The sequence below is a fragment of the Scleropages formosus genome, chromosome 1 (assembly GCF_900964775.1).
Source record: "Scleropages formosus chromosome 1, fSclFor1.1, whole genome shotgun sequence".
In the NCBI taxonomy this organism is placed as follows: domain Eukaryota; kingdom Metazoa; phylum Chordata; class Actinopteri; order Osteoglossiformes; family Osteoglossidae; genus Scleropages; species Scleropages formosus.
This window is the reverse complement of record NC_041806.1, coordinates 41,652,881-41,680,607: the sequence shown is the minus strand read 5'-3', so window position 1 is coordinate 41,680,607 and position 27,727 is coordinate 41,652,881. Positions and strand designations below refer to the sequence as shown.

General features: G+C 41.8%; 2 protein-coding genes across 8 annotated transcripts; both read left to right on the top strand.

Moving 5' to 3' along the window:
* The first annotated feature begins 244 nt into the window (after positions 1–244).
* syncrip (synaptotagmin binding, cytoplasmic RNA interacting protein) lies at positions 245–8,944 on the top strand. Of its 5 annotated transcripts, none has more exons than XM_018743844.2 (12): positions 323–401; positions 1,672–1,831; positions 2,760–2,878; positions 2,966–3,073; positions 3,388–3,501; positions 3,822–3,998; positions 4,109–4,244; positions 4,608–4,813; positions 4,988–5,137; positions 5,239–5,360; positions 5,738–6,104; positions 7,538–8,944. In XM_018743844.2, exons 2-12 carry the CDS (start codon positions 1,672–1,674, stop codon positions 7,571–7,573), a joined length of 1,695 nt encoding a protein of 564 aa, XP_018599360.1. In that variant the 5' UTR covers positions 323–401; the 3' UTR covers positions 7,574–8,944. The 5 variants fall into 5 exon arrangements, with proteins under 5 accessions (XP_018599361.1, XP_018599360.1, XP_018599359.1 ...); XM_018743843.2 differs by having other exon boundaries at positions 7,535–8,944; XM_018743842.2 differs by lacking the exon at positions 7,538–8,944 and having other exon boundaries at positions 5,738–6,536.
* An 874-nt stretch (positions 8,945–9,818) lies between these two features.
* snx14 (sorting nexin 14) lies at positions 9,819–27,399 on the top strand. Of its 3 annotated transcripts, none has more exons than XM_018743819.2 (30): positions 9,819–9,832; positions 11,234–11,376; positions 11,693–11,813; positions 11,922–11,995; positions 13,136–13,214; positions 13,301–13,344; positions 13,579–13,666; positions 14,439–14,523; positions 14,720–14,876; positions 15,247–15,322; positions 15,762–15,806; positions 15,911–15,991; positions 16,081–16,195; positions 16,507–16,662; positions 16,756–16,880; positions 18,012–18,070; positions 18,564–18,590; positions 20,045–20,177; positions 20,372–20,558; positions 20,666–20,749; positions 21,024–21,124; positions 22,780–22,891; positions 23,133–23,173; positions 23,545–23,664; positions 23,771–23,894; positions 24,413–24,577; positions 24,929–25,024; positions 26,496–26,587; positions 26,876–26,929; positions 27,186–27,399. In XM_018743819.2, the coding sequence occupies exons 2-30, from the start codon at positions 11,240–11,242 to the stop codon at positions 27,216–27,218; spliced, it is 2,811 nt and encodes a 936-aa protein (XP_018599335.2). In that variant the 5' UTR covers positions 9,819–9,832; positions 11,234–11,239; the 3' UTR covers positions 27,219–27,399. The 3 variants fall into 3 exon arrangements, with proteins under 3 accessions (XP_018599335.2, XP_018599334.2, XP_018599336.2); XM_018743818.2 differs by lacking the exon at positions 9,819–9,832 and adding an exon at positions 10,605–10,771; XM_018743820.2 differs by lacking the exons at positions 9,819–9,832; positions 18,564–18,590 and adding an exon at positions 10,605–10,771.
* Positions 27,400–27,727: the final 328 nt, after the last annotated feature.

The window sequence follows — 27,727 nt, the reverse complement described above, 5'->3', positions numbered from 1 at the left end:
CTCCACTTCAGTCTCGTGCGCGAATAGTAATACCAAAAAACGGCGCGCGCGGTGAACCGGCTCCAAGCCTTTTGTTCTGGAGCGCGTGCTGACATGACGTCCCGCCCGTCGTGACGCAAAGCCACCGCCTTCGCGTCGGCCACGCCCCGTTTTCTCTTCGCCGCCGCTCGACAGCGCTGCCGACTGCGCCGCGAAAAAGGGCGAACCCGTGCGCCACTGACCAGGAAACCCTGTAGTCGGGAGAAACTGTCGGCGTGAGCGCGGCCGCCATTTTACACCATACACAGTGGAGCACCGGAGCCGGACCTGCGGCGAGGAGTTGTGTACATTTCTCCTTTCTTTTTCAAATTCACTTCCTTCTGAAATAATTCATTCCGCACGCCATAGCGAACCAACAACAGGTAAATGTATAAAAATAAAATTGCCAACTGGCCTGGCGTCAGGAGGCAGCGTTTCGGCGGCTCTTCTGGGAGTGTTTGAAACAATGTGGACAGACACAGAGGCTGTGCGCGGCGTTTCTTGCCGGCTTTTTGAAAATGGACTCCAGTTAGAGGCACGTTGGCCAGCTAGGCCTCATGTCGGGTCCGCTTCGTATGTGTCCTAAACATCATTTAGGTAGGCTTTTTGTGCCGCAGATTTGCAGTGGTAATTTTCCATCTCGAGCTCACGATTTGCTCGAGCCGGTCAGGTGGTTGTGTTTTAGGGCGCGTTTCATTCAAAGGCAGGCCGGGTGAAGTCCTCTCTGTCGCGTGTCTCAGCAAACCGTTCAGGAGCGCGACTCTCCCGACACATGGCTGGCACTGTCTGCGGTGCTTTCGCTACGCCTCGGCTCTCGACGTTTCGCTCATTTCTCTAGTATGTACTAAGTACTTACGTTCTGCTCTGCCGAATGCGGTAAAGGCTAAGGGCGATGAGGACGAGAGAGCGGTGTACTCGATCAGGCTAACGTTAGCATGCTTAGCATATAGGGATCCTGGCCGACTCCCTGGCTGCTCCGCTTTGTCGCCTCGCCTCGAGGGTGGCTCGAATTGTGCCACGCGCGCCCCTCCTCGAGGATGCTCAGCGGGACTGTGTGTGTGCTGGACTCGCCCCGCGACCGCCTCCACTCTGCTCGCCTGCGGTCGGGTCGGGGCCTGCTGGGGGCCGGAGCCCCGCGCGCGCCGGAACACGTGTGCAACTCCGTGGCGGCAGCCCGGGCCGACGATGGGTGGGGACCGATTTGGGGCGGGCTGGGTGGGCTTTGTTCCCGGACAGCGCCACCGCCGCACAGGGCGGGAAACACGGAGCTTCTCAACAACCGCAGCGGCCTCGAAGAGCACCGAACCAGTTGTCCCGGTTGCATAAATTAAGCAGTCACGTTGTGGGAAAAGTCAAAACTTCTCTGCCAGACTCTGGCTCATATAATTTCTCAGACCTGCTTTTTCTGATGATGCCAGGTCATTTTGGGAGAAGATCGCAGTGTAATCGTTAACATTACACAGTCCTACAAATCAAATGTCTTCCGTTTTCAAAAAGCTGCCGTGGCCCCCCAGCAGCGTTGCCGGTCACTCAGTCAGTGAGAGCTGGCCTGACTGAAGGTGACGGGCTCATCTCTGACCCCCCGGCGTGGCGTTTTGATTCATGACCCTGCCTCGAGTCTGTGGATTAATTTGGCTCATTGCATTTGCACAGATGTCTGGAGACATGGCCACAGAGCATGTAAATGGGAATGGCACGGAAGAAGCCATGGACACGACGGCTGCAGTTACCCATTCTGAGCACTTCCACACTTTAATAGAGGCTGGTTTACCACAGAAAGTTGCTGAAAAACTAGATGAAATTTACATAGCAGGTAAGGAGCACCAAACACCCAAAAGACCTCTTGTTTTGTTTTTTTCACCCCTCCGCATTGGTTTTCATTTTGCAATTACTGCATGTTCTTCACAATCTGGTATTACTACTAAATGTGGGAATTGGGATATTGAGCAACTTTTTGTGGTTTCCATGCAAAATGGGTACTGCAGTCCTAAAATTAGAGAAAAAAAAAAATCCCCACAACTTTAAAGTGTTACTCTATGTAAGGTTTTGACGTTTATTTTGTATTTTCAGACAATTTATACATGCTGCCCTGTTTAATGTGTAAGCCTTTGAGGATTAGCAGTGTTGGTGTACAGTAGCCGGGGGGGTTTCTCGTGCGGTCCCGAGGGGAGTGTGTTGCCAGCTGGGCACACGCAAGAACAATGGCAGCAGCTGTCCGGGGCTGAGACAGGTGATGTGCCCCTCGAAAGCACATCGTGGTCATGCTAATTATAAAGGAGGGGGATCGGATTGGGGGTTGTGAAGATGGCAGTATCAGGTTACATCAACACATCTGTTGTGAATGGTGCTGAAAAGGTGGAAATTGGGGCTTTGTCTCAGGCTGCCATGTAAAAGAAAAAACTTTGACTGTTTTGATATCGCGTGATATGGACACTTTGTATTTTTGCATAGCTGATTTCATAGTTTGTGAGCTAATGAACTGTCAAGACGTAATGTGGCAGTACAAAGTGTATTTCAGCTGAGATTTTCTCTAATTGGCTTACAGCATTCCACAGAGCACGACACATGCAAACTACAGTATGTATAATCTTATTTTATGATGTCCGCATGATGTAATCCATATGCAGATTAGTTACCGTTTTGGGTACCGGCTCATATCTGATTTCACAAACAATACGCCTAAGCTTTGCTGCTGGCCTGTTAAATCACCATAAACTAACATTTGGACTGTTCTTTCACAGGATTGGTAGCACACTGTGACTTAGATGAAAGGGCCATTGAGGCATTGAAAGAGTTTAATGAAGAAGGCGCTCTTCAAGTTCTGCTCCAGTTCAAGGATAGTGATCTGTCGCATGTGCAAGTGAGTGTTTTTATGCACTAGGTAGTATTACACATAAAATAGTGTGTGGAATGACTTGTCTCTATTTATTGTTTTTCTGTTTGCCAGAACAAAAGTGCCTTTCTCTGTGGAGTGATGAAGACCTATAGACAGAGGGAGAAACAGGGCACTAAAGTTTCAGATTCCAACAAAGGACCAGATGAAGCTAAAATAAAGGTATTTGCTTTTCTACCAAACCAATGTGTAATGTGCATTTTAGCATGCAAACTTCTTCCTGACAGCAGTGCCTGTAATATGAGTAGCATTTTAAATCAAGGTCATAGTAGATGGTGTGAGATTTCATATAGAAATGGAAACATACCAGCTAAGTTTAATTTTTGATTTACACATCCACAGTATCTGCTCAGAAGGACACTTTTTTTTTCCCCTTTTTATCTTAATGAAAAGTTTAGTCTGGAACTTCAGACTGATACACCACACACAGCTTTTTTCCCATTTAGGCTAACAGTGTGTGCTTTCCCTCATAACAGGCTTTGCTGGAGCGAACCAGCTACACGCTCGATGTGACAACAGGTCAAAGGAAGTATGGTGGTCCACCTCCAGAGTCTGTATATTCAGGTCTACAGCCCACTGTTGGTACAGAGGTAAGTTTTAGACATTACTCATTGCAGCATCTTCTGTGGTTCTCCCATGATGTCTGCTTATGCTATTTAAGCATGTCAAAATGGGAAGTATCATTATAAAGTTTTTTTTTTTTTAAAATGTGTCCACATGATGAAGTACATATTTTATTCTAGAGTGGCTCCTGTCACATTGACAGTTCACCGCTAAGATCTGACTGGACACCGATTGTTATTTTCTGGCCTCAAATTTGAATGTAATGTGATGTCTTTTTTTTTTTTTTTTAAAAAAGTTCATAATGCTGTAAAAATTATCCTCATCTATTGAAAACAACTCTCTGCAGATTTTTGTGGGCAAAATTCCAAGGGATCTGTTTGAGGATGAACTTGTCCCCTTGTTTGAGAAAGCGGGCCCGATCTGGGACCTTCGCCTCATGATGGACCCCCTAAGTGGCCTGAACAGGGGTTATGCCTTTGTTACATTCTGCACTAAAGAGGCTGCCCAGGAGGCAGTGAAGCTGGTAGGTATACTCCTGTGTGTCTTTGTTTGGGAATGCTGCAAGGGGTGCTGATTAGTGTGTCCCTAATAGCATGTTTTTTTTTTTTTTTTTTTCCCCCTTCCTCTTTACAGTGTAATAATAATGAAATTCGCCCTGGCAAACACATCGGCGTCTGCATTTCAGTAGCCAATAACAGACTGTTCGTAGGCTCTATTCCCAAGAGTAAAACGAAAGAACAGATATTAGAAGAGTTTTCCAAAGTCACAGGTAAAAGATATCAGTGCATGGAAAATGTATCCCTTTGAAAAATGCAATGTTGTGTTTTGCACTCTATGTATGGGGAAGGTTCCTTTAAAAAGTGTTTATGTTGATCAAAATCAACCAAAAATCCATTTTGCTTTGGTTGGAACTAAATTCAATAATTTGGGAAGCATTTTACATTTCATCTGTAATTTGGGGGGATTGGTAAAGACCACATAGTTCTTTGTATCAAATGATTTTAGCCAAATAAGTTTGACAGGAATTCCATTTGACTGTTTCTTTTATGAATTAGGTAAAGTTTTAAAAGTGAGGTGTACCTGCCATTAGCTTATGTTTTGATTTATCTTTTTCTTTGTCCCCTTGTCACAGAGGGTCTTCATGATGTCATATTGTACCATCAGCCAGATGACAAGAAAAAGAACCGGGGCTTTTGCTTCCTGGAGTATGAAGACCATAAAACTGCTGCCCAAGCCCGACGCAGGCTAATGAGTGGCAAGGTCAAAGTGTGGGGCAACGTGGTTACAGTGGAGTGGGCAGACCCTATTGAAGACCCTGACCCAGAAGTTATGGCCAAGGTAGTACTACTGGAGAATGACCAGACTGGCTGAACACTTCCTCTGCTGTGAAAGCAGTTACATTTCCTGTAACTAAGCTAGTTTTTTTTTATGTGTATTGGATTAACTAATTCACTTGACGGTTTGTCCTTTGCTTTGTTAAACATTGAATGTTGGAGCATTTTTGTATTGCAGGTGAAGGTTTTGTTTGTCCGGAACCTTGCCAGCACTGTGACAGAGGAAATACTTGAAAAGACATTCAGCCAGTTTGGGAAGCTGGAACGAGTGAAGAAACTGAAAGATTATGCCTTCATTCACTTCGATGAACGTGATAGTGCTGTAAAGGTGAGGATACCCAGTAATTACAATCAATGCTATGTTTTGACTGTGTTACAGATTGGTTGAGGGTGACATTGTTTAATGCATCCCACTATTTCTTTTCTTAGGCATTGGCTGAAATGAACGGTAAAGATTTGGAAGGAGAGAACATTGAAATTGTTTTTGCGAAGCCTCCAGACCAGAAGAGGAAAGAGCGCAAAGCACAGAGGCAAGCAGCAAAAACACAAATGTAAGTAAAACCTGAAATATAAGCAGGTAGTGAAGTTTTTACATCTGGTGCTCTAGAGGACTCATGTAAATCCCCTGTTCCTGCTGTAATTGCCTGGAGAAGGCCCGTTAATATAATAAATAGCGTACTTCTGAATTGCTCAGGTAAAAATGATCTAGTTTTACAAAGGCTAATTCTATGTAGCTTAGTATACAAACTTGACATTCTAAGTTGAAGGAAGTTGAGCTATATAAATAATACTCTAGGCATTTTTGATTCTTGGTTGTGACCCTGAAGTATGATGATCAGTGCTTACATGTTCAGTGGTTTCATGTGCTTAAAACATGCCAGTAACTTTCCTTTCCCCCTTTTACTCCTTCATGTCTTGTTTGGCTCAGGTATGATGATTATTACTACTATGCCCCCCCCCATATGCCGCCTCCAACAAGAGGTCGGGGCAGAGGAGGTAGTAGGGGTGGTTATTCGTACCCTCCTGATTACTATGGCTATGAAGATTACTATGATTACTATGGCTATGACTATCATAATTACCGTGGCGGATATGAAGACCCCTACTATGGCTACGATGACTTTCAAGCTCCCACTCGAGGCAGAGGAGCCAGAGGGGCACGGGGCTCCTCTCCTGCCCGGGGCCGGGGGGCTGGAGCTCCACGGGCCAGGGCTGGCTTCTCACAGCGAGGTGGTCCAGGATCAAGCAGAGGGGCACGTGGTGGCAGAGGAGGCGTTCAGCAGAGAGGCCGCGGGGTACGTGGTACAAGGGGTGGCTGCGGTGGAAATTTAAGAGGCAAACGCAAAGCTGATGGGTACAGCCAGCCAGATTCCAAGCGGCGCCAGAAAATTAATCAGAACTGGGGCCCTCAGCCCATTGCTCAGCAACCACTCCAAGGTTGTGATCATTCTGGTAACTATGGATACAACTCTGACAACCAGGATTTTTATCAAGATTCTTTTGGGGAACAGTGGAAGTAGAACAGTAGGACTTAAATTGCAGATTTAAACTATTTTGTCTGAAAACCAGTTAAGCCTAAATCTGAATGGTTGCCGTTCTAAATTGTGACATCTGGCAAGATTTCTATTTTTAACAATCCGCTTTGGACTTTAACAATACTCCCACCTGGTTCTGACAAACTGGTATTTTTAAAATTTTGATATGTTTCAAGCTCAAGTTTGGAAATGCACGTTTCTTTGTATAAGCAAAGATGGGCTATTTGCTTTTGGAATTTTATTCTTTGTTTTAAATGGCAAAAATGTATTTTTTTTCTCCTTTTAATTCAACTTTGTAGAGTACAGGAAATAGTTAATCTTTTTAGGGAAAACTTAAATTTGACTTTAAAACACAAAAATTGTTTCAAATTCATATTTCGGCAAATTTTCTTTTCAAATTGCGCTCAAATTTAAGGCACCTTATGGAGGAAATGGATTGAAGGTTTGCATATATTGGCTCTATGCCTGCATTGTCACCTCTGCATGCTGCTGAGTTTTAAATCTTATAGTACAGTTCGGTAATTTCTTTCCCACATTGATATTTCAACAGGCCTCATTACAAAATTTAAACTTTGATATGCTCAGACCTCATTTGAACCTGGGTTTTTAACAGATGCACAGAAAATTCGCTCAGCTGGTAAATTTTGATGAAATTATTGACTCCTGAAAATTGTAATGCACCTTAGTGGCTATCTGGAAAGCACATTTTTCCTGTTGTTGCATTCCTGGTGGCCTTTAGAGTTTGATCTTGCATGTCTGTCCAAAGCACTGGTAATTTCCCTATTCGAGTCAGTATTCTGTACAGTGCGTAAGGTGGGGGGAGGGCAATTGGCTTGCATGAAATGTCTTGGGTTTTGCACACAGAATGAAGGAACACCATTTAAATTAGACCCAAGTCTTCTCTACCCCACCCATCTTAAGTCCTTGACTGTTGTCACCTATATTGATTACAGCAAGACCACTGTTCTGCTTGGATGTTTTGCTAAAGTCTAATTTGTATGCATGTATGAATTTGGAGGGATGTGTGGTAGTTTAGACATTGGTAGTTGCACATTGCTGCTTTTGCCTTTGCTCTATGTAAGATCATTATTTGTACTTTTTTTAGTGCTTAGTTGTGTGATCACATGTATGTTGTGGCCCTTTTGTCTTTTAAACTGACTTCTAATTTAGTTCTTCTGTTGCCTGGCTAGCAGGGAAAAGGGGTCGAGGCTGCACCTGAACTGTTATGATGAAGACTGACTTGCTATGTGGGGTTACACCAGAAGCTGCCAATGGATGTGATGGTAAGGTCAACGTAATGGTCCAATGATATTCCAGCCTTTCAGAAGCATATCTCCCTGACTGCCACCCTGAAAGATAATCAACGGAGCAAATTCAAGAATTTGTGACGTGCTTGGACTTTTTTCTTTTTACACATTGGGATATAAGTATTGAAATTAACAAAACTTGCCACCTCCCCTGACCTCTGCCCCTCCCCAAAAAGAAAATGCCATTTTAAATACCTATCAAAGATGTTCAGATTTCCTTAAGGATGCTTATCCTGAAATGAAATGTAAAATGTATTTTGCACTTTGTCTTAGTTTGAAGTGGCTCAAATGGAGCTTGATGCTATTGTATATTTTTGTGCTAATTGCAGCTTTATGTTGGAATATGTTAATCTAAATTGATTTGGAAAGGTTTAAAGAGGACGTTTTGCCGGTTTTTAGGTGTAACCACCTGGCATCAATAGTCAGGCATTCCAGGAAAAGTGGTTCTTTTCAGAACTTGTCTTTTAAAGGGTTGGTTAACTACCTCAGTACAGAGGATTAAACTGCCCTGTCTGTACTGTAAATAGGGAAAATGTTATTGGTGAAGGCAGGGCTTGTTCCACATAAAATATGCACAAGAGCAGCAGCAGAACAGATGTACTTAATGTAATATAGTCATTTTTGCTGTTGCTCTGACACTGCGAACAGTCAAACTGGGCAAGTATAATGATCTCATATGATGAGCCTGAACAGGACCTGCCTTGATCTCATTTGAACTGAATTAGCTGCCTTGCTTCTTCAGATTATGTAGTTACTGGTTGTATGATAGTTTAGAAAAATGTTACTTTTGTAAAAGCTTGAACATCAGAAAAAGCTTCAACTACTTTTTGACTATACCTGCAGTGTCCCTTTTTTTCTCTATGGAAGACAGTGTCTTCGTTTTTTTATAAAAACGCATCTGTTTGAAAGTTGCGTACACAATTATGTTCCAAAGTCATCAGATCTCACGTGTACAGATTTTTCCTAATCATGCACAACACGAACGGTAACATCTTAACACGCTGCCTTTTTGTCACGTTTATAACATATGTGACAGAAGTCTCAAATTTCCAGGATAGATGTGTTAGAAGACTGATGGTCCTCCGGTTTAAAGGGGATACTGCAGCCTTGTATTACTTTTTCCTTATTTCATGCATTGCAAAAGGAGACTGAACAGTTGATCCGGTTTTGTACACAGTTAACTCCCTCTCGACAAGTCTGTATAAACAAACAAACCTTTGAAAAGTTACCAGTTTTAAACTATTGTTGGTGGCCAACAACCGTTTTTGCATTCCTGCAAATAAATTGTTTTATACTGTAAGAGGAGGTGAGTTTAACTTATTTTTGTAATAAAGGTTTTGATTTTTATCTGTGTCAAAACTGTTTGCTATTAAAAATCTGAAATATTACATTTTAAAAATGGATTTTCAAAAGCTCACCCTTAACCAAAGGGTGTCACAAAATAAGGAGAAAGGTAAGTGATAGGAATGCTGTTAAACGGTATGCTGGATACTGGTAGGTTAGTGTGGATTAATTGTAGCACAGAAGGCCTTTATTCACGGGTAATTAAGCATGTCAGGTCCCATTTATTGCATATGGTTTTTACTGGAGCAGCTGTAGGAAGGACAAGGTCCTGTGCACAAGGGTGAAGTCATGTACTGCCAGAAAATGTATAGTAATGAACAAGACACTGATTTTATTCATTTGATGCAGCTATACTCTAGACCCAAAATTTCAACCCAAAAATCTAGACCAAAATTAGTCACAGTAGAAATACTGTGAATTCATTATACTGCAGGACTCTTGAGTGCAGAGGTACAGCGAATGAAAGATAATTCTGCAGTATCTTTTAATAGTTCAAAGTAAAACTGAAATCCAGTGGGTAGTAGAGTGCTTCTGTTAAATGAACAATTCACAATTTGTATTAACACAATTAACTTGTACTTGAGTCCTTTTCCCTAGCATTCATTAATATACACACACACTCATTAGCCACTTCATTAGTTATACCCACCTTTCAATAAGTGGAACCCTCTTTTGCACTCAACAGCAAGAGTTTGACTAGAAGGTGGGCACATTCTATAGAGTTGTGATTTTCAGCTTTGCTTGTCGTTTCTTGCAGTTATTTTAATATTTGGATGACGTTAATCCCACTGACCCTGCATTCTATGTAATCCCAAAGAATCTCCACTGGTTTGTGAGGTGAGGACTGCGGGCTTCTAGGAGAGACACTCATGTTTGTGGAACCATCCTGAGATGTGTCCTGTGTGACAGTATATTATTCTGTTGGAAGTATACATGCATGAAAGGCTAAACTAGCCATGGATAACATGTACTTATCTGCTCAGTGCAACTGCTGCAAGGCATAAGATGAGCATTCTAAGATACCTTTCTCCATGCTGCTGTTGTACTGTGCTGTTCTGCAGGTGTAGCCTTCATATTTGCTTTGACTGACACCTTAAAAGCTGAACAAGTGCCACCTCTCGTTAATAGCTACATTAAAATGTGTAATTCATGTATATTTTCATATTCAAAATTTTCTCATTTCAACTTGGGAATCAAAGCAGCTTAACCAGTTTGTTACTGAATTTATGGTCAGTTGCCAAAAGTTACTTCAGTAATAAGGGGGAGTGAGGCTCAGACCCGCAATATCGAACTTAGAAGTAAATGTAAGCGATACGTTTAATGTCATTTTTAGGATTTGGGTTATTGGAAAAATAAACTAGTTTTGAGTCGCGGCATTTCCCTCCCTTTCTAGTCTCGTGACTCGGTTAACGGAGGAGAGCCGTGACGTCCACAGGCTCGTGGCTTGCACTTCCAGATGAAGCGTCTCATTGGCTACCGACAGAATTTCTACTGGTTAGCAGTTCCGGCACCAGTCCCCTCCATTCCTTCCCGCGTGACGTTACTTTTCACTACTGAAGGAAGTGACATCAGAAAAGGGCGGGATATGTTTAGCAAAACAGGAAGTCCACATTCTGCGTTCGGAAATTCGTCGTATTTCAGAATGCCTCGACAGTCAATAGCGCTTAGCTTTTTAAAACATGTCTACATATAGACGTCCATATTTATACATACACACATACATTCCCTTAGCTAGCCGTCTTGATAATCAGACACAGACTAAAACTTAAGCTTAAGGTAAGCGAAAAAAAACGAGATGAAGACTTCCTCTGTCTGTTAGCAGTGGCTAGTAGTAGTGATCCGTCAGCCTGGAGGAACAAGTAAAGGACAAGGTTCACGGAGTGAGATTCGTAGAATGACGTTTGACGGTGTTAAACTGGAAGTGCGAGGTTGTCAATGTGACAAGGAAGGAGTGAGGCTGACAGAGAGTAAAGTTAGAGACAGTGTGAGGAGCGGAGGGAGTGAAACCCATCATATCGGATTACTCACACTTCTCCCGAGCATCAGCACTTAGCTGTCTGCCCACTAACCCAGAGTGTGGCAGTCAGTGCAAGTAATTGTGCTTTGTTTGTAACTACATAGGAACCGAGTCGGGACTCTCAGCTACATAATTACATTGCTTAGTAGTTAACCGGGATATGGTGGAGTGTGGATTGGACTGTATTTAGTAAAACAGCCTGTTTCTTTCTGTCTCCCCAGATCAACATGTCTCGTTTTAAAGTGTACCTGGATACATTAAAGCAGGGCCTAAGAGTGGGGGTCCTCCGCGAACTTGGCCACCAGTATCCAGTTTTATGTTTTCTTCTACTGTTCTTAATATTATCAACTGTCCTCCTCAACAGGTAAGTAACATCCATGGTTAACATGGTCAAATACAGTATTTTTAGTTATTATTGGAGCTGAATGGCTGCGTTGTCCTGTTATGATCCTCCGTATTTATTTATTTTTCAGCTTGTTTTGTCTCAGTTAACAGTTCCGTCTTGTCGCATCACAAGTTTATTTTTTAGACGCCGAATCCTGATCATTCTTAATTTGTGATCTTGTACAGCTGGAGTATAGCTACAGTTTAGTAGTGTACTCTTTTTATTATGTGATTTGATCCTTCAGTTGACACAGATCTTACTATTTCATGCATTTTTTTTTTTTCTTATTATTTAGGTTCTTCCACATCCTGATGGTTTTCTGGTCTTTTTTGGCGGGTGTTGTCACATTTTATTGTTCCATTGGCCCGGAGTCCCTCCTCCCCAACGTCTTTTTCACCATAAAGCCAAAACCTAAGGTAAATGGAATACAGTCTCCCGGTGCGCAACATCTTGTACTTCCCACACCAGCAGCTGCACTCCTTCATGTATTAGGAGAGTCTGATTTCTTTTGTTTATGTGGACAGGAGACGCGAGCGGAGCTGTTTCCTCTGGGACACAGTTGCGCGGTGTGTGGGAAGATGAAGTGCAGGCGCCACAGGTATGCTTCTCATTGGAAGACTTGTGCTTAGTGACTTGAGGGCTGTATTTGCTGTATTTAGTTCAGCAGTCTCAAGCTCACATTAAGCTCTTTGAGAGCCATATTTAAAAGGAAAGCCCACTGTGAACAACATTTGACACAATGGGTTAACTATATAAGAATTGGGTTTTCCTACAGATTTTTATTCATTATATTTTTTTGTATTGGATTTGAACACTAAAAGCTGAAACCCTTGAAATTAGGTCTGTAATGCTTATCTCAGCAGCTATCTCATTGACAAATTATTTGCAGTGGGTTTTGGATGAGTCTGTGGGATGGGATTTAAAGAGGATGGGTGAGTGCTGTGCCAGCAGATGGTTACTACAGTTTGCATCGATCCAGTGAAATAGTATATCTGCATGAGGCCCCCTGAGAGGGCAGCTTGTGTTCTTTTGGAACGACGTGCACGATGCTATTTGTAATGGGGAAATTATTCTAAATGCTTGCATACACACAGACACACACTCAACAACTGGCAAGGGAAGTGGCAGCTTTAGTTTTTCAGTAATGAAAACGTGACTATTTTCTAGCTGATCAACCCTGCCTGTTATACTAATGTTATAAACATGTTATAACAATTTCTGAGATGTACGTTGCTTTGGATAAAAGTGTCTACTAAATGAATAAATGTAATAAGGAAATGGGAACATCAATATTTTCTGCATTGTATTAAGTAGTTTTTGTAAACGTCTTTTAGTGACTTTAAGTACTGTTGTCTTTGATCACACTCAATTTCTCATACTAAAATACTCTTCAACGAGATATGCATGACTGTTCATTTAGAAATTGGCTGGAATTCGTGTGTGAAATTACATAACTTAGAAAGATGGGACAGAAAGCAATTTCTTTGTTTGAAGGACACCCGAGTTTTTGCTGAAGTGGCACTTTTTAAATGCTGAAAAGTTAGATCTGCTTCCATCTAGTGGCTCTGCTGCACAATGCACCTTATATCTGTTCTCCCCAGTGAACCAAGAGGGTGAAGTCCTCTCTAAATTGAACAAATGAACAAAATTTCAGTCTAATTAAATGTATAATTTGCTTTTAACACAAGACAGGCTTTTCTAAAAAGTTCCTAAAGTAATCATGCATTGCCTCTTGCAGACCAACATTGCTACTTGAAAACTATCAGCCCTGGCTGGACCTGAAAGTGTACTCCAAGGTGGATGCGTCGATCTCAGAGGTAGCAGGCGCATTACATGTTCGTCTTTTATCAATGTGGACTCCGGTTATTGTTTGAATTTTAATTTTTTGTTTTCTGTTTGGAAGGTTTTGGAGTTAGTTCTGGAGAATTTTGTGTATCCCTGGTACAGGTATGTGTTTTCAGGCTCTCATCATTAAAGTATTTTTCTATGGCTGTACTTGCTTTATGGAGTATCTACAGACCAAATCAAGTTAAACTTTAAGAAAGATACCGTCTTAATTTTCCAGTAAGTGAAAATAAACTTATAATTATTTTATATCATTTGCAGTGAAATGTTTGACTTCATTTTTTTCCACAGGGAAAGAACATCTTTTATTATTTGATTGACTTCTCTCCTTCACAGGGATATAACAGATGATGAAGCATTTGTGGATGAGCTCAGAGTGACATTGCGTTTCTTTGCCTCCGTGTTGGTCCGCCGAGCCCAAAAGGTAGGGTTAGACTCTCCAGAAAGAACAAACTTCGTGTCTCAGTTTTTGTAACTCCTGAGCGTTTTCTGTTTTAAAACCATGGCAGGAAATTTAATGGCTAAAGACACAAACTAGTTACCTAGTGGTTGGTTCAAGTCTATTGCGAAGCCATGCTGTAAATTATATGAAATAATACCTAAACTGAATCACCTAAAAGAAATATCTTGTGCATATTTGCAAGATTCTGATAAGCTTATGATGAAGCCCTTAGTATAAGTAGCTACTAATTAACACAAAGTGAAATACTAAACATAAGTAATTTTATTCCATGTATATTTCTTTGTATTAGTAATTTTTTGAGATCTTTTTCACAATCCCTTGTGTGTCTGAAAAGATATGTGTATATCTGACTGGACATGCTTTGAAATTCCCTGAATTATTATATGTCAGCTGAAGCATTTGCCTGAAGAAATGTGCTTGAACCAGTGGGTATTCTGGCCCTCTTGGGAAAGTACATAATACTAAACTTAGTAGCATCTTTGGGTCAGTTCAAGGGATGAATATTGGTAAAGTGGGATAGATTTTCAGTTTGGTTTGGAGATTTCTGAGCTGGCCATGCCAAATCAATCCTGAGAAATTTCATACATTCATAACTGCAGAAAAGTACAAATGGGTGTCTTTGTCTGCCTTTGACAAACCAGCATTTAAATATAAAATCACTCCCAGTTATACATATTGCAGCTCAAGGCACATGGGATGCTTCTTGGCCTTCATGCAGTTATTTTTGTTGCAGGTTGATGTTCCCACTGTTATAAGTGGCAAACTGCTCAAAGTTGCAATGAAGCACATTGAAATCATTGCTAAGGCTCAGCAGAAAGGTATTACGCTCATTTTGATTTATTTTGAATTGCTTTTCCATATGTAAATGGTAGCATAATAAGGGTTATAACACATCATTTCTGGCCCTGAAAGAGATTGTGGTGTTTACTGATTTCTCCTCCCCCACTCTTCTTCTTCTCTCCGCCCCCCCACTCCCCCACTTTGCCTGCTTCTGTCTGTCTGTATGTCTCTCAGTTAGGAACTTTGATAACCTGCAGCAGGCTGCACTAGAGGAATATGGACCCGACCTCCACGTGGCGCTGCGGAGCCGCAGGGACGAGCTGCTCTATCTCAGGAAGCTGACAGAAATGCTGTTCCCCTACATCCTGCCCCCGAAGGCCACTGAGTGCAGGTACACTAGCGTGATGCTCTATTCAGATGGAGACCTATGTGACATGTACTTATTTAGGTTTTCTACCGTCAGCATGATGGACACAGAGTGAACTGTACAGTAAAAGGGAGTCATCTTTAGATAGTGGCACTGCATTCCAAATGATCACTTGTGTTTTTCCTTCCTTCCTTTTCATTACTTCCTCTGTTCAGCTTGTTAAAATAGTGAGGTGAGAAAGAATCAAAGAGAGGAGATGGGTGATGAAATATTCAAGAATGCACAAATCAAGAAATCTTGCAGTTTACTAGTTTAACAGATCTCAACTGTGTCTTGTGGCTTTAGTCCAGTTGTTGGTTTTGAAGGTGTTGATGAACGTGTGGGTAATTCCCAGGTCTCTGGCCTTGCTGATTCGGGAAATCCTAACTGGATCTGTGTTTCTCCCTTGCATGGATTTCCTTGCTGATCCCGTAAGTGTCTGGGGGTGGAGAGATGGCATTAGGGTGGGCACTGACAAGTTTTATTCAACATTTCAGTTTAAGGAATGGTCTGTGTGGGGAATATTGTGCATTTATCCTTAAACTGTTATTCATCTTGAGCAAATGGGCAGTGTCTTTAATTGTGGTTTGCTCTCATGTTTTGTATTCCAAAGGGTACTTTAGTGTTGAGTTATTAATTTAATGGCTTGTCTTCATCACTGAATTTTCTGTAGAGTGTGTGTGTGTGTGTGTGTGTGTGAGAGAGAGAGAGAGAGAGAGAGGGAGAACCCTACTTACACTTCTGGGATAGGTTCTGGACCACTGTGACTGAAAGACCAAATGGTCAGATGTACCCTGTTGCTTCCTGATTTATTAGGACCTTCAGTTATTTTTGCCAGGTTCAATTATTTGTCCTTGACGTTTTCCACAGGATACTGTGAATCACTTGGTGCTCATTTTCATCGATGACACTCCGGTACATTTTGCTGTATTTTTCCTTTTAATATGAAGTTTTAACTCCTTACAAATGTTGATTTGTAGTTGATCAAGGTTTTTTTTTTTTTTCCTATTCTTGAATAGCCTGAACCTGCCACAGAGCCACCGTCTGGCCTGGTTCCCTTCCTGCAGAAGTATGCTGAGTCACGCAACATGAAACAATCTGTAAGATACCAATTTCTGCCTCTCTCCAGCATAATTTCCTGTACTCTTATTAAAAAGTACTCCACTTATCAACCTGTTTCCTCTGCTAGGTGCTCAAACTGGAGCTGAAGGAGATACGAAAGCAGCAGGACTTACTATTCCGCTTCATGAACTTCCTGAAACAGGAGGGAGCCGTGCACGTGTTGCAGTTCTGCCTCACTGTAGGTAAAGTGGATCATTTTTATTCTGTTCTCGCAGTGAGTTTCTGCCCTGAGGTTGTAGGCTTCCCAAAACCTGGCAAACACTTCAGAAAGCTGGGAGACCCACAAGGGAGGCCACTGAGTAGGTCAAACTTTATTGAAGTTGAACATCATTAATGGAGCAGCAGGGATTGTGTGTGGTGCTGGTGCTGGAGATTCCTCAAGTCACATCTTGTCTAAAATGAGCTGCTATATTGCTCCTGTCATTGCTCTGACTACTGTCTGGTAAATGGTGCTTCACACCCCCCCTTTATGTTTTTCTTGATTTACTCTCAGAGGAGTTCAATGACAAGATTCTGCGACCGGAGTTGAGTGATTCTGAGATGCGCAGCCTGCATGAGGAGGTGAAGCAGATCTATAAAACCTATTGTTTGGATGAGAGCATCGACAAGATCCGCTTTGACCCATCCATCGTTGGTGAAATCCAGAACAGTAAGGGTGGATTGTTTCTGCATTGACTGGCATTGGTGTGGTGAGCATACAACACCTAGTCTGTATCAGCTGACATTGCACCTCTGCCTACAGTTGCCCAGGGGACCTACAGTGATGTGGTGAAGCTCCAGACCATGCCCTGCCTGTTTGAAGCCTATGAACATGTCCTCAGCATATTGGAAAACATCTTCACGCCCATGTTCTGCCACAGCGATGAGGTGATCCTCTGGCTATCATTGGTTAGCCTCTTGCTTGAGTAAGAATTGGCCTGTGATTAGGTTAACCGAACAGGCTTCACTTGAATAACAAAACTCGTATTACGAGAATTCCAAGCTATGAGCAAGCATGCAGATTTCAGGGGTGAAAATCATAACAAGCTATAGACTTTCATGAGAAGTCTCTGAGGAGAACAGAAATTCAAAACGTGTCTTGGAGCATCATGCAAGTAGTCCCGCTGATAAGGGGCCTGGCTTCTCCTGTGTGTCTATGCTGCCTTGAAGGTGTGTGCTGGCTTGCAAGCATCTCTCAGCAGGATCATTCTGAATTGGTTTGTAATACGATATCATTCATCATAAAAGAACAATATACTCCACAAAGAGAAAGATTCTGAGCGTTACTAGCCGTTACATTAATTATGAGAATTGTTTATTAGTGTAAATAATCATGAGGGTGACATGGTGGCACAGCAGGTAGTGCTGGTGCCTCACAGCTCCTGGACTTCAGGCTTGAATCCAACTCAATCTGTACAGTTTGCATGTTCTCCCTATGTTTGGAAAACATGCAAACTCCAGACTGATTTAGCCAAGAGCTGTGAGGCACCCAGTGTGACACTTTCAGCTAAGAACAACAGGAAAAAAAAACAAAATTAAAAGAAAAAAAATACTAAGATAAGTGAGCAAGAGAGAGTAGAAAATCTGATAGAACAATGGGAGCAGGCAAGTATGTTTTGTGCAAGTGATTTTGAAAACATGGATCATAAACCTAGAATTAAACATCTCCAGAGCAGTACAGTAATGATATTCTGGATTTGGTTTTGATTATGATTTTTTTTTTTTTTTGGATGTTTAAATGACGAGACAGGAATTTTATATTGAATGGGACAAACAACAGAAGAGTGAAGTCAAAACAATGTAGAAGTGCCTGCATTTCTGGGAACTGGTGCAGAACAGTTGTGAAGACAAGTCTGATAATTTCTTCCTGAAAACTGTTAACTGGCTTGTGGAAAAAAACAAACAAATCCAGCAAGTGCACTCAAACTTTTGACTTGTACAGTATTTAAAAGGATTTTTTTGATACTGTACAGTTCTCTAACAATTTATCCAATATTTTCCTCTCTCTCCTGAATGCAGTACTTCAGGCAGCTGCTGAGGGGAGCTGAGTCTCTAGCCCGGAGCTCCAGGCTGAGCAGGTTGGTTCTGCCTGCCTCCTTCCTTCTCTATGTTTCCTCTCAAATCCCTGTTGATGTTGAAATGACGCTCTTCTTCCTTACAGTGCTCTGTTTTGTATAAAGCTCAGTGTAGTTAAGATCAAGGCAGCTGCAGTGATTTGTGATGCATATGCAAGTCCAATTATGGAGGCCAGACGCTTGCTATTAGGAGGGTCTCGCTCAGGGCAAACTGTATTTTTTTTTTTTTTTTTTCTTTCTTCATATGAAGCAAGGATCTGGATCCTCCTCTTCTGAGTATTGCACAAGAGTCAGTTTGAATAATAATACTGACTGGAGTAAACAAACTATTGAGTGCAGTAAAGGCAGGATGCACACACCACTGTACTGGTCAGTGACATGGTTTCCCCCAATCATCACATCCCTGGCAGGGTTGCATTGTGCTCCGGTATCGCAGTGTGGCTCTAGGGCCTGTTTTTCTTGGCTCAGCCGTAACTCCCTGTACTTGTTGTTCCAGAAATAGCCTGAGTCTGGACGATATACGGTAAGTGTGTTCATGGCATGACAAAGACTGGTGTGCCCCACTCAGGTGCCCCCTCTGTCCTCCAGCTGCATGCAAGATAAGAAACTATCAGCTTGAATGGCGTCCCAGAACACTAAACAGAAAACAGGGCCTTGCCAAAGTTTTAGCTGCATGAGTGCCAGCAGTTCTATTTAGTTGCCGGTTGGCTGTAGCATGTCTTGCCCAATTCACAGATCTGCCTTGTTTTTAAAATGCATTTATATTTTAAATGCATTTGTATTTCAAACGCATGTGTTAAAAGTTCTTCCTGGAGCATTAGCTGTGGCACTGCTGGAATTACTATTAGACTGTTCTTTCTAGTTTAGTGCTGCCTAGGAAAGCGGGTGGCAAATCTGGGTTCTGTGGCTAAGCGGTATTTTCTCATGTTACAGTTCAGTTGATCTTTCAATTCATACAAGGGGTAGAAAAAATGGCCTAATTTGAGAGAGACACATGGCCTGGGACATCAGTCCTTTTGTTCTGGAAACAGATTTTGTAAGAGAGGCAGAGATTGAGACCTGTGTGTGTCCTTGGGTGGCCAAGTGAAGAGTGCACAGTGGCCAATGGTCGGTGCAAAGAGAATGAGCCCACTGAGGCTGCACATAGTGTCTCTTGAGCCTTGATATCTTCAAGGGCCAGATAGGCTTTTGGTAACAGTCCACTTTCCAGCTGCGTTTTTCTGTTCCGTTGTTCTCCAAGAGCTTTGCCCCCCCACTACTGTTTCTTCTGGAAATTGTATTCAGTCCAACACTCAGCAGCAGCTCACTTGTAACAGTGCAAGGCTGTGTGCAGCACCCCTTTCATGAACTCAGTAGTCACTCATCCCTGACCTCTACACTTGTGCGGCTATGTCTGTCTTTTGACAGATGGCTGTCTTTCACTGTATGTATCCACCTGTCTGCTGCTCATCTCCCTGTGTGCCTGTGACCCTGCCGTCAAATATTCCTCTGGTATTGATTTAATTGCAAATCTCCTGCCTTCTTTCGCTGTCTGCCGTCCTGCACCTCACCAGTTACAGGCTGTTCACCCCTCTAGGTCATAACTGGTGTAGTGTTTGCACCGTGATCCTACCCTGCTAATGGCAGGAGTGATAGTCTATGGTCCATGGTCATACTGTGTTTTTGTTCAGCCACAGGACCTCAGGGCAGAGCTGCTCATTCCTCTGTTTAAGCATGCTGCAGCATAATTTGACAATGTTTAATTCTGATGTCTCGTTAAAGTGCTGGAAAGTAGGTTAATTTGTACGTTGTGTAAAGATACTTCACACTAGGATGTTCTGGGTTTTCTGGGGATATGATTAATCTGTTGGATGCCTCACAATCCTTGTATTTAGGGTTACGTTATTTGCATACTCTAATTGTGTACGCCTAACATCGGTCCCTGTTCCAGTGGTCCAGGATGACACTGAGCAAGCTATCTGTGTGCATGGTCTTCAGGAACAGTTCAAAGCGTGGAGAGGCATTTGGGATCAGCCGCATTGGCAGCAAGATCAAGGGCGTCTTTAAGAGTACTACTATGGAGGGGGCCGTGCTGCCCCCCCTTGGCATGCCGGACTACGAGGACGATGTGGTGAGCCTTGTCAGCTGACAGGCAGCAACTGCTCTGTGCAGGTCTGCCTGGGTCTTGTAATGTGAATTTTGGAAGCTTTCTCAGTTTCAGATTTGGGATACAACCTGACCTGGAAGTTATGAAAGGCCATGATCTGTATTTGCTTGGTCATTCCTCAGTAAGGCCCCACTTTCTGTTATGCCCTCTGCATGTAGGTGGAAGAGGCTACCATGGTAGTGGAGGATGACTCCCCTGTCGAAGTGACCAGTGCAGCCAGCTCCCCACGGAACCTATCTGAATGGGTCATCAGTATCCCCTATGTAGACTTGTTTGAGGACGAGATGAAGAAGGAGAAGGTCCCTGTGTACTGCATTGATGTGGAACGATGCGACCGTAAAGAGGGTGAGTGGCACTCTGCTCCTCTTGGCCGAGTGGTCTGAAGACAGCATGTGGCTAGATGAGAAGCAAAGGCAGGTGCTGATGTTTTCTGTTCTCCTTGTTCATTTTAGTGGGACATGAAACTGAAACCTGGTCTGTCTACAGGCGATACCATGAATTCTACGTCCTTGAGTCAAAACTTACAGAATTTCATGGTACATCTTGGTTTTTTTTTTTTTTCTTCCTGTATTGTGTTCCTTTTGTTCTGCTCTCATTCAGTTTTTATTCTTTCCACACTGTCTCTCAAACCTTTCTTTTATTTTTTTTTCTATAAGCCGGAAATTTTGGACCCCAACTCATCGAAAAAGCAACGTAATTCAATCTTAATCTAATTAATGAAAACCGTGGAAATTAAATCCGAAAGCGTGAAATTACTAGTTGTTAATACTCTTTTAAAATGTTTGTATTTGTTGTTATTCTTTTTTGTAGGCTCATTCCCAGATGCCCAGTTACCATCCAAAAGATTACTGGGACCAAAGAATTTTGAGTTCCTGACATCCAAGAGGGAGGAATTTCAAGAATATCTGCAGGTACTCATTAGACAGGGCTGTTCAAAGAGGACCCTTAGTTCTGCCTCTAAGAAAGACGTACTGACTTCTTCTGTGAAGAAGTGTCTCAAGCAGTGTAATCCTCACTAATACTTTAATGCCAGGAAGCCCACTAAGTGTTTCTTGCGTAAGAACATTATTTTTCTGGAATCCTGTTCTTGATCATGAACAGTTCTTCTTAGGTCTTGTCACAACATCTTGGTCGGATATAAGTCAGGACTTTCACTAGGTCGTTCATAACTAAATGTTTTTTCTCCCTTAAATTTGCAGTTTGTACCATTGAAGTGTTGCCCAGCCATTCTGGTGATGTCTTACTCTTATATTTGGGATCATTGTCATGCTGCGTGCTCCTGCTGAGCTTCAGCTTCAACACACTGACTGACTGGCCTGACATTCTTCTAGAATTTTCTCTTAAAATTTTCTGATACAAAGAAGAATTCATGGTTCTTTCAGTGATAGCACCCAGGTGCTGCAGTGCAAAACATTCGCAGACCATTACACTGTCACCACCATGCTTGGTTGTAGGTAGAAGATTTTTACTCAGAAATACTGTTTGGCTTTTTTTGCCAGAGGTACTAAAAAATACATACTTTTGATTCATCAGTCAGCAGAACATTCTTCCGGAAGTTGTAAGAGACATCCAGGTGTTTTTTGGTGAACTGTAGGCAAGTTTTCACTTTTTTTTTAAAAGTGAGCAACAGTTTCAGCATTGCATGCTCTCCAATGTGTCCCACTTTTTCATGATGCTTTTGTCATTGTGGAGTCATGAACACTGAGTTGAGCTGAGGTAAAAGTCTACACTTCTCTGGATGTGGTTCAGGGTTCTTTTTGCACTCATTAATGACTAATAGGTTCTGTGCACTGCAGTTTACTGGTTAGCCATATCCATATTAGAGCTTCTGTCACCCCAGAAGAATTCCCAGGAGGAAAAGCAGCCACTGGTATTTGGACCCCACAGGTTTTTTTTTTTTTTTTTTTTCCCCCCCCCCCCCCCCCTCTCTGACTGAGATTGGGAGTTTTTCCATTTTCCTCTGCACTTTCTTTAACATTTATAACCTTGATCAGCGCTCAGTGTCACTTCGGCGAGAAGAGTGCTGTATAAAAGTAAGGCTGAATTTATGCCTTGCATTGTGAAAGATTTTGACAGGTAGAATCACCACTGTTCCAAACCTTTTCTGAGTTTGTGGCTCAGACTGTGGTTCCACTGAGATTCAGAGCCTTAGAAATGGCGGTGGAACCCTGTCCAGACCAACAGGATTCAGCAACTTGTCTTCAGAGCTCTTCAGAAATTTCCTTTGACCGTGGCATGATGTGACTATGATTTTCTCTTGCCAACTTGACTTTTGTTTGTCTAATTACACCCTAAATTGGGTTGATTAAAGTTGTGGGGCAATTTCTTTTTCACGCTATGTGCGGGGGAGATATTTCCACTCTTTCCACATAAAAACAGTATTGTTCACTCTCTTTCACTGAAGCTCCCATTTACATGCTACTGGGGCAGACAAGAAATCTGATCAAATTTAACTTGGAAAAAGCTGCGAAAATAGAGTAAATATAGGAGGCAAATACATTTTCACTGTATGTATGTTTCTGTGCATGGGCACAGTGATTTAGGAATATCACTCTGGTCTTCTCAGAAACTCCTGAGGCACCCAGAGCTCAGCAACAGCCAACTGCTAGCAGATTTCCTGTCCCCATACAGTCTGGAGTCCCAGTTCCTGGAGAAAACACTTCCAGATGTAAATCTAGGTACGCTTGCCAGTCCACCCAGTGCTAGCCATGGTGCAGCCAACCAGATCACCTGGCACGGCTTGTGATTGTTTTCCTGGTGTGGGTCCCTTTTATGCAGTCTGGATATTTCTTTGATGTGGTGATGCAGTAATTTTAAGCATGAAACAATGCAGACAAAATTATCTTGTGGTATTTGAATGCATCCATTGTATTATGATACTTTAACTCTTCATGAAATATGTTAATTTTTTCTGAACAGGGAAAATTATCAAGTCGGTCCCTGGGAAACTGATTAAAGAGGTAAAAAAAAGAAGAAAAAATTTGCTTCTGATATCTTTAAACATGTCCTGCATTTGCAACATCTGTGTTTTTTTTTTTTTTTTTTTTTTTTTTTTTTTTTTTTTTTTTTTTTTTTATTGTGAAATTCAATACAGCTTCCACTGGGAAAGTTTCATTTTAATTTAGTTTTAAATAAAAAAGTCGTATTTCATTATGGCAAAGCTTTGTGTGATGCCATTTAAATTTAAAAGAAATAAATTGGGAGCACTTCTTGCAGATTAGTCACAAATGAGTGAGTTGAACTGATTTATTGCCATCCAAGCTTTTTGCATGCAACACTTTATGTACTTACATGGTGCTTCAGAAAGATCCTATGTGATCCCACCCTGCAGAAAGGACAGAACCTGGAACCGTTCTTACAGTCCTTCTTCAACTCGTGTGAGTCAGCAAAGCCAAAGCCCAGTCGCCCAGAGCTTACTATCCTCAGCCCAACCTCCGAGAACAACAAGAAGGTGAGTAGTAGTGGAGTAGCTCTGTGGTTGTGACTCAGGGTTTCAGTGGCCATGTGAGATGGTCCCACTCATTAAAACCATTTCTGGTACTTTCTTCTCTGGTCAGCTTCTCAATGATTTGTATAAGAACAATGCGGGCCGCACCGAAGGCACAGAGAAGAGGCATAATCAGAACTACTTTGTGGACACGATCACGGTGGATGGAGTGTATGACTACTTAATGTATGTGGGTGAGTAAACTCTGCAGTGTGGGTCTTTCAGTTTGTCCAGCGTAAGACTCAATCTATTAACAGGTGTTTCCTTGTTAGTGGTTTCTCATCGTGTGTCCAGGTGATTTCACTGGGTCCAAGATTAAAGTGTACAGACAGATATCTGTCCTCAGCATAGTATGTCCTGTTCAGTTCATCATGGGAATCCTCTTAGCCTGAAATATGCTCCATAGGATCGACAAGGTTACTGCAGTAAAGACATACATGTCATCAAGATAAAATCATGGTAAAAGAAAGTGTGTGAAACATTATCAAGATATGTGATGATGTGACTTGCTTTCCAGTCTTAAGTCCCAGCAATGAGAAATGCATTGTTTTCCCACTTATCAGGGGAGATAAGTTCATTAATGTAAATATAACTATGACAAGTTATATTTATAGTTCAAGTTTGACTCAGTTGAGTGTGCAGGGATTTATGAGCTTTTGTATCTTCCCTGCCCTCGTCCCTCTCACCCACCTACATTCACGCTGACCCACAGGAAGAGTTGTGTTCCACATCCCTGACTGGCTGCACCACCTGCTGATGGGTGGACGCATCCTGCTGAAAAACACGCTGGAGGCCTTTGTTGACCACTACCTGCGGAGTAAGCTGGAGGAGATTCTGCAGGAGCATCGTGTGGTGTCCCTCATCACCCTGCTCCGTGGTGGGTGGCTTTTATCATCTGTGGATATCATGATTTTTCTGCTCCTGTTTGAGGCTTGACTGAGTCATGTTCTGGAACTGGGATTGATGGGATTTTGGTCAAGCATCAGTTACTATAGAAAGTCATCACCCCCTTTCAAAATGCTCACCTTTTGGTGGTGATTTCCAATACGTATATGTGCATGATGTTTATGTCCTTTCAAAACCTTCTTTGCCAAAAAAATTGTGTTCCAATTCTAACTGCATTGAAACATAGGTAAGCTCATGTAAGGAAAAAAAAGGTTTTCCTAGGATGGGATCTGTTTTTTAACTGTGGTGTGTTAACACTGAGCTGAGTGCTGTATTACTTTAGATGCGGTATTTTGCGAAAACAGTGAGCCACGTTCCTTAGAAGACAAACAAAGACGGGCCAAGAAGACATTTGAAGAAATGATGAACTACATTCCTGGTTAGTGCACTAAAGTAGAAGTTCCCTCCGCAGTTCATTGGCAATGAGCTGTGAACTCGATGGTGTTTTGGAAAGAGCTGCTAGCTACAGCTAGGTGTTCCTTCTCAAAGTTATATCTCCTTTACAGGTTTTATTACTAAGTCAGGACAGGTGTTTGTGCTTAGTATCGTAATCCATCCACAATTGTATTGTGCTGTGGAATCTGGTTACACAAAGTTTGACAGGGGAAGCTGACAAAATATGAGCAGCATGTCAAGAGTCTGGCCATTCTGTTGAGAGCTTCTTGAGTTACACTTACAGGTAATCCTCTTACATAGCTCTTTCACACAAACTTGCTGTGATCAGTCCAGCAGAAGGCTCTTCGTGTAAGCCATGTCGTCTTAGAAAGGGGCTGGACTTAGTTATCTCAAAGAACTTAACCAGCCAGTGACTTTTCTTTGTGTTGCGTTCATCAATACAGTTGTTTCTAGTTTAGTTTTTTAAATTTTCTCTTAATAAATGTCTGTCCATCCATTATCAGTAGCTGCTTGTCAAATGCAGGGAGATGCTTGTCTGGACTCTATCTTGGGCATCAGTTAATTGCGATCGCACACACAAAGGTATTTCAATGAACTGATAACTCTAAAATGCCATGTCTTTTGACTGAGAGGAAGTCAAACCCATGAAAACTCAAGAACATGCAAATTCCAAACAGACCATCAGATTTAAAGCATCATTGAAACCCACAGCGCAGGAGCTGTGAGGCATATTCATATTTTCACTGTGCCCATGTGTTTTATACATTAGTTTGACTGTCTCTGCTGCCTTGTCCTATAAATTGTTTAACTTTAAAATATTTAGAATATTTTAGCTGTCAGATTCTTAACCATCTATTTGAATGGTTATGAAGTAGAAATGTCTGTATAGTAGTTGATTTGTAGGAAGTGATGGCTCAGTTCAGAAATTCTGGGAGTAGTCAAAATGTCTTATCACCGAAAGAGCTCTGAGTGGCAGCTCAAGGTATCACTTTGAGTATGTAAAAGCATTGTTAATGCCAACAATTCCTCTTTTTTTTCTTTTTTTCTTTTTTTCTTCTTCTGACTCATCCTTATCGACAACAAACCCATTTAGCTTATTCTCAAATTTCTTATTTAACAAGCATGTGAATCTGTCGTCACCATTCAGTTTATTCATTTTTGGATTCATTCTATTTATTTAGCAGATGCTTTTCTCCAAAGCAACTTCCAGTGAACTCTATGTAGTGTTATCAGCCCACACACCTTATTCACCAAGGTGACTTAAGTATCCTGGAGTCTTGTTGAAAAGTTAAATTCTTTTTTTGGGTCTGGGTTTCAGTTTAATTAGTTTAGCCTAAATCTAGGGGTCACAAAAAACTGTTGGATGTGACCAAGTTCTTCTATAGACCATAGCTAGAAAGTGTGTTCACCTATGTATATGTCAAAGCAAGCTCACATGCCTGCTTCCCCATCAGATGCGGTGGGGAAGTGCATTGGCGACGAGGCCAAGTATGAGGGAATCCGGCTGCTCTTTGAAGGCCTCCAGCAGCCAGTCCTCAACAAACAGGTAGATACTGTGGGAACTGGCAAGGCTCTGTGTACCAAATACAACACTGTTTATTACATGGGTTTACTGTCTGTTGCTCAACAATGGCTGCTTGTCAGAGCCCAGCTTTCAAGAGAATGTATATATAAAAAAAGTGCATAACTGGAGTTTTTTTTCTCAAACCAAGTCACTTCAAAATTGGCCTTAAAATGGCATGTTATCTAGATGAAGTTTGGGTATGAGCAAAGGGGCCCTGTACCTAATTAGACTTTCAACGCTTGTTTTTCTTCCTGCCTTTTCATGTTGCAGATAACTTATTTCCTGCTGGATATTGTTGTTCAAGAACTTTTTCCTGAACTCAAGGTATAGTTACATCAGCTGCTCTATTTTTCTAAGCTGTGGTGGTTTCATTCAAACTTAACACAGCATTGTGTACCTCAATGGGAAGTTTAAAAATGTTTATGAACTGTTGTACTGCAGTGATTGGGGGCTGCTGTGAATTTACTCTTACCGATGTATTCCAGAAAGGAGTCACACCAAGAAAAGTTTCACTGCTGTGGTTATTGACATGGCCAGTTTGTATAACAGTATTACTAATGTAAAACTCTCTCTTGAACAGAAGGATGTCCCTCTCGCTGCTCCTTGGATGTAGAAGTCTGTCAGACTGTCTGTTTCCTGTGGCACTGAAGAATGTGTGCAATAAAGAGATATGGTGTAAATAACACCTATGTAAACACAAGTATGAATTCATACAGCAGATTGTCCACATGTTGCTCTAGCTTCTAAGGTGGATACAGACATTCCAGCATATAATGTTGCACTAATAAATCATATTTATTGACTATAAAAGGTCTGCTTTTGTGCTTTTGTCATGCTCTGAACCCCATTCGGTGGTTCTCTTCTTGCACTCGATGTGATGTTTTACTAATCATTGTTGTGTTTGACCCTTTCAGATAAAGCTTGGGAGGTTGTTGTTGTTGTTGTTCTGGAACTTAGTTTTTCTTTACATTTTTTTCTGTAATATTTGTCAGGTGTGTTGGATTATGGAGAAATCTTAAGAGATGTACTTATGTTTTTCTTTTCATCTGACACTTTCCTCAAAAATAACTTCCAATGTTTCACTCACTTATACAGGTTTGTTTTTTTACTGGAGCAATTCAG

Coding starts and splice junctions, on each gene's coding strand:
- snx14 (XM_018743819.2), top strand. CDS start 11,240: ATGTCTCGTTTTAAAGTGTACCTGGATACATTAAAGCAGGGCCTAAGA. Junction 11,377..11,692: donor TCAACTGTCCTCCTCAACAG/GTAAGTAACATC, acceptor CTTATTATTTAG/GTTCTTCCACATCCTGATGG. Junction 13,215..13,300: donor TGGATGCGTCGATCTCAGAG/GTAGCAGGCGCA, acceptor TCTGTTTGGAAG/GTTTTGGAGTTAGTTCTGGA.
- syncrip (XM_018743842.2), top strand. CDS start 1,672: ATGTCTGGAGACATGGCCACAGAGCATGTAAATGGGAATGGCACGGAA. Junction 2,879..2,965: donor GTGATCTGTCGCATGTGCAA/GTGAGTGTTTTT, acceptor TCTGTTTGCCAG/AACAAAAGTGCCTTTCTCTG. Junction 3,502..3,821: donor AGCCCACTGTTGGTACAGAG/GTAAGTTTTAGA, acceptor AACTCTCTGCAG/ATTTTTGTGGGCAAAATTCC.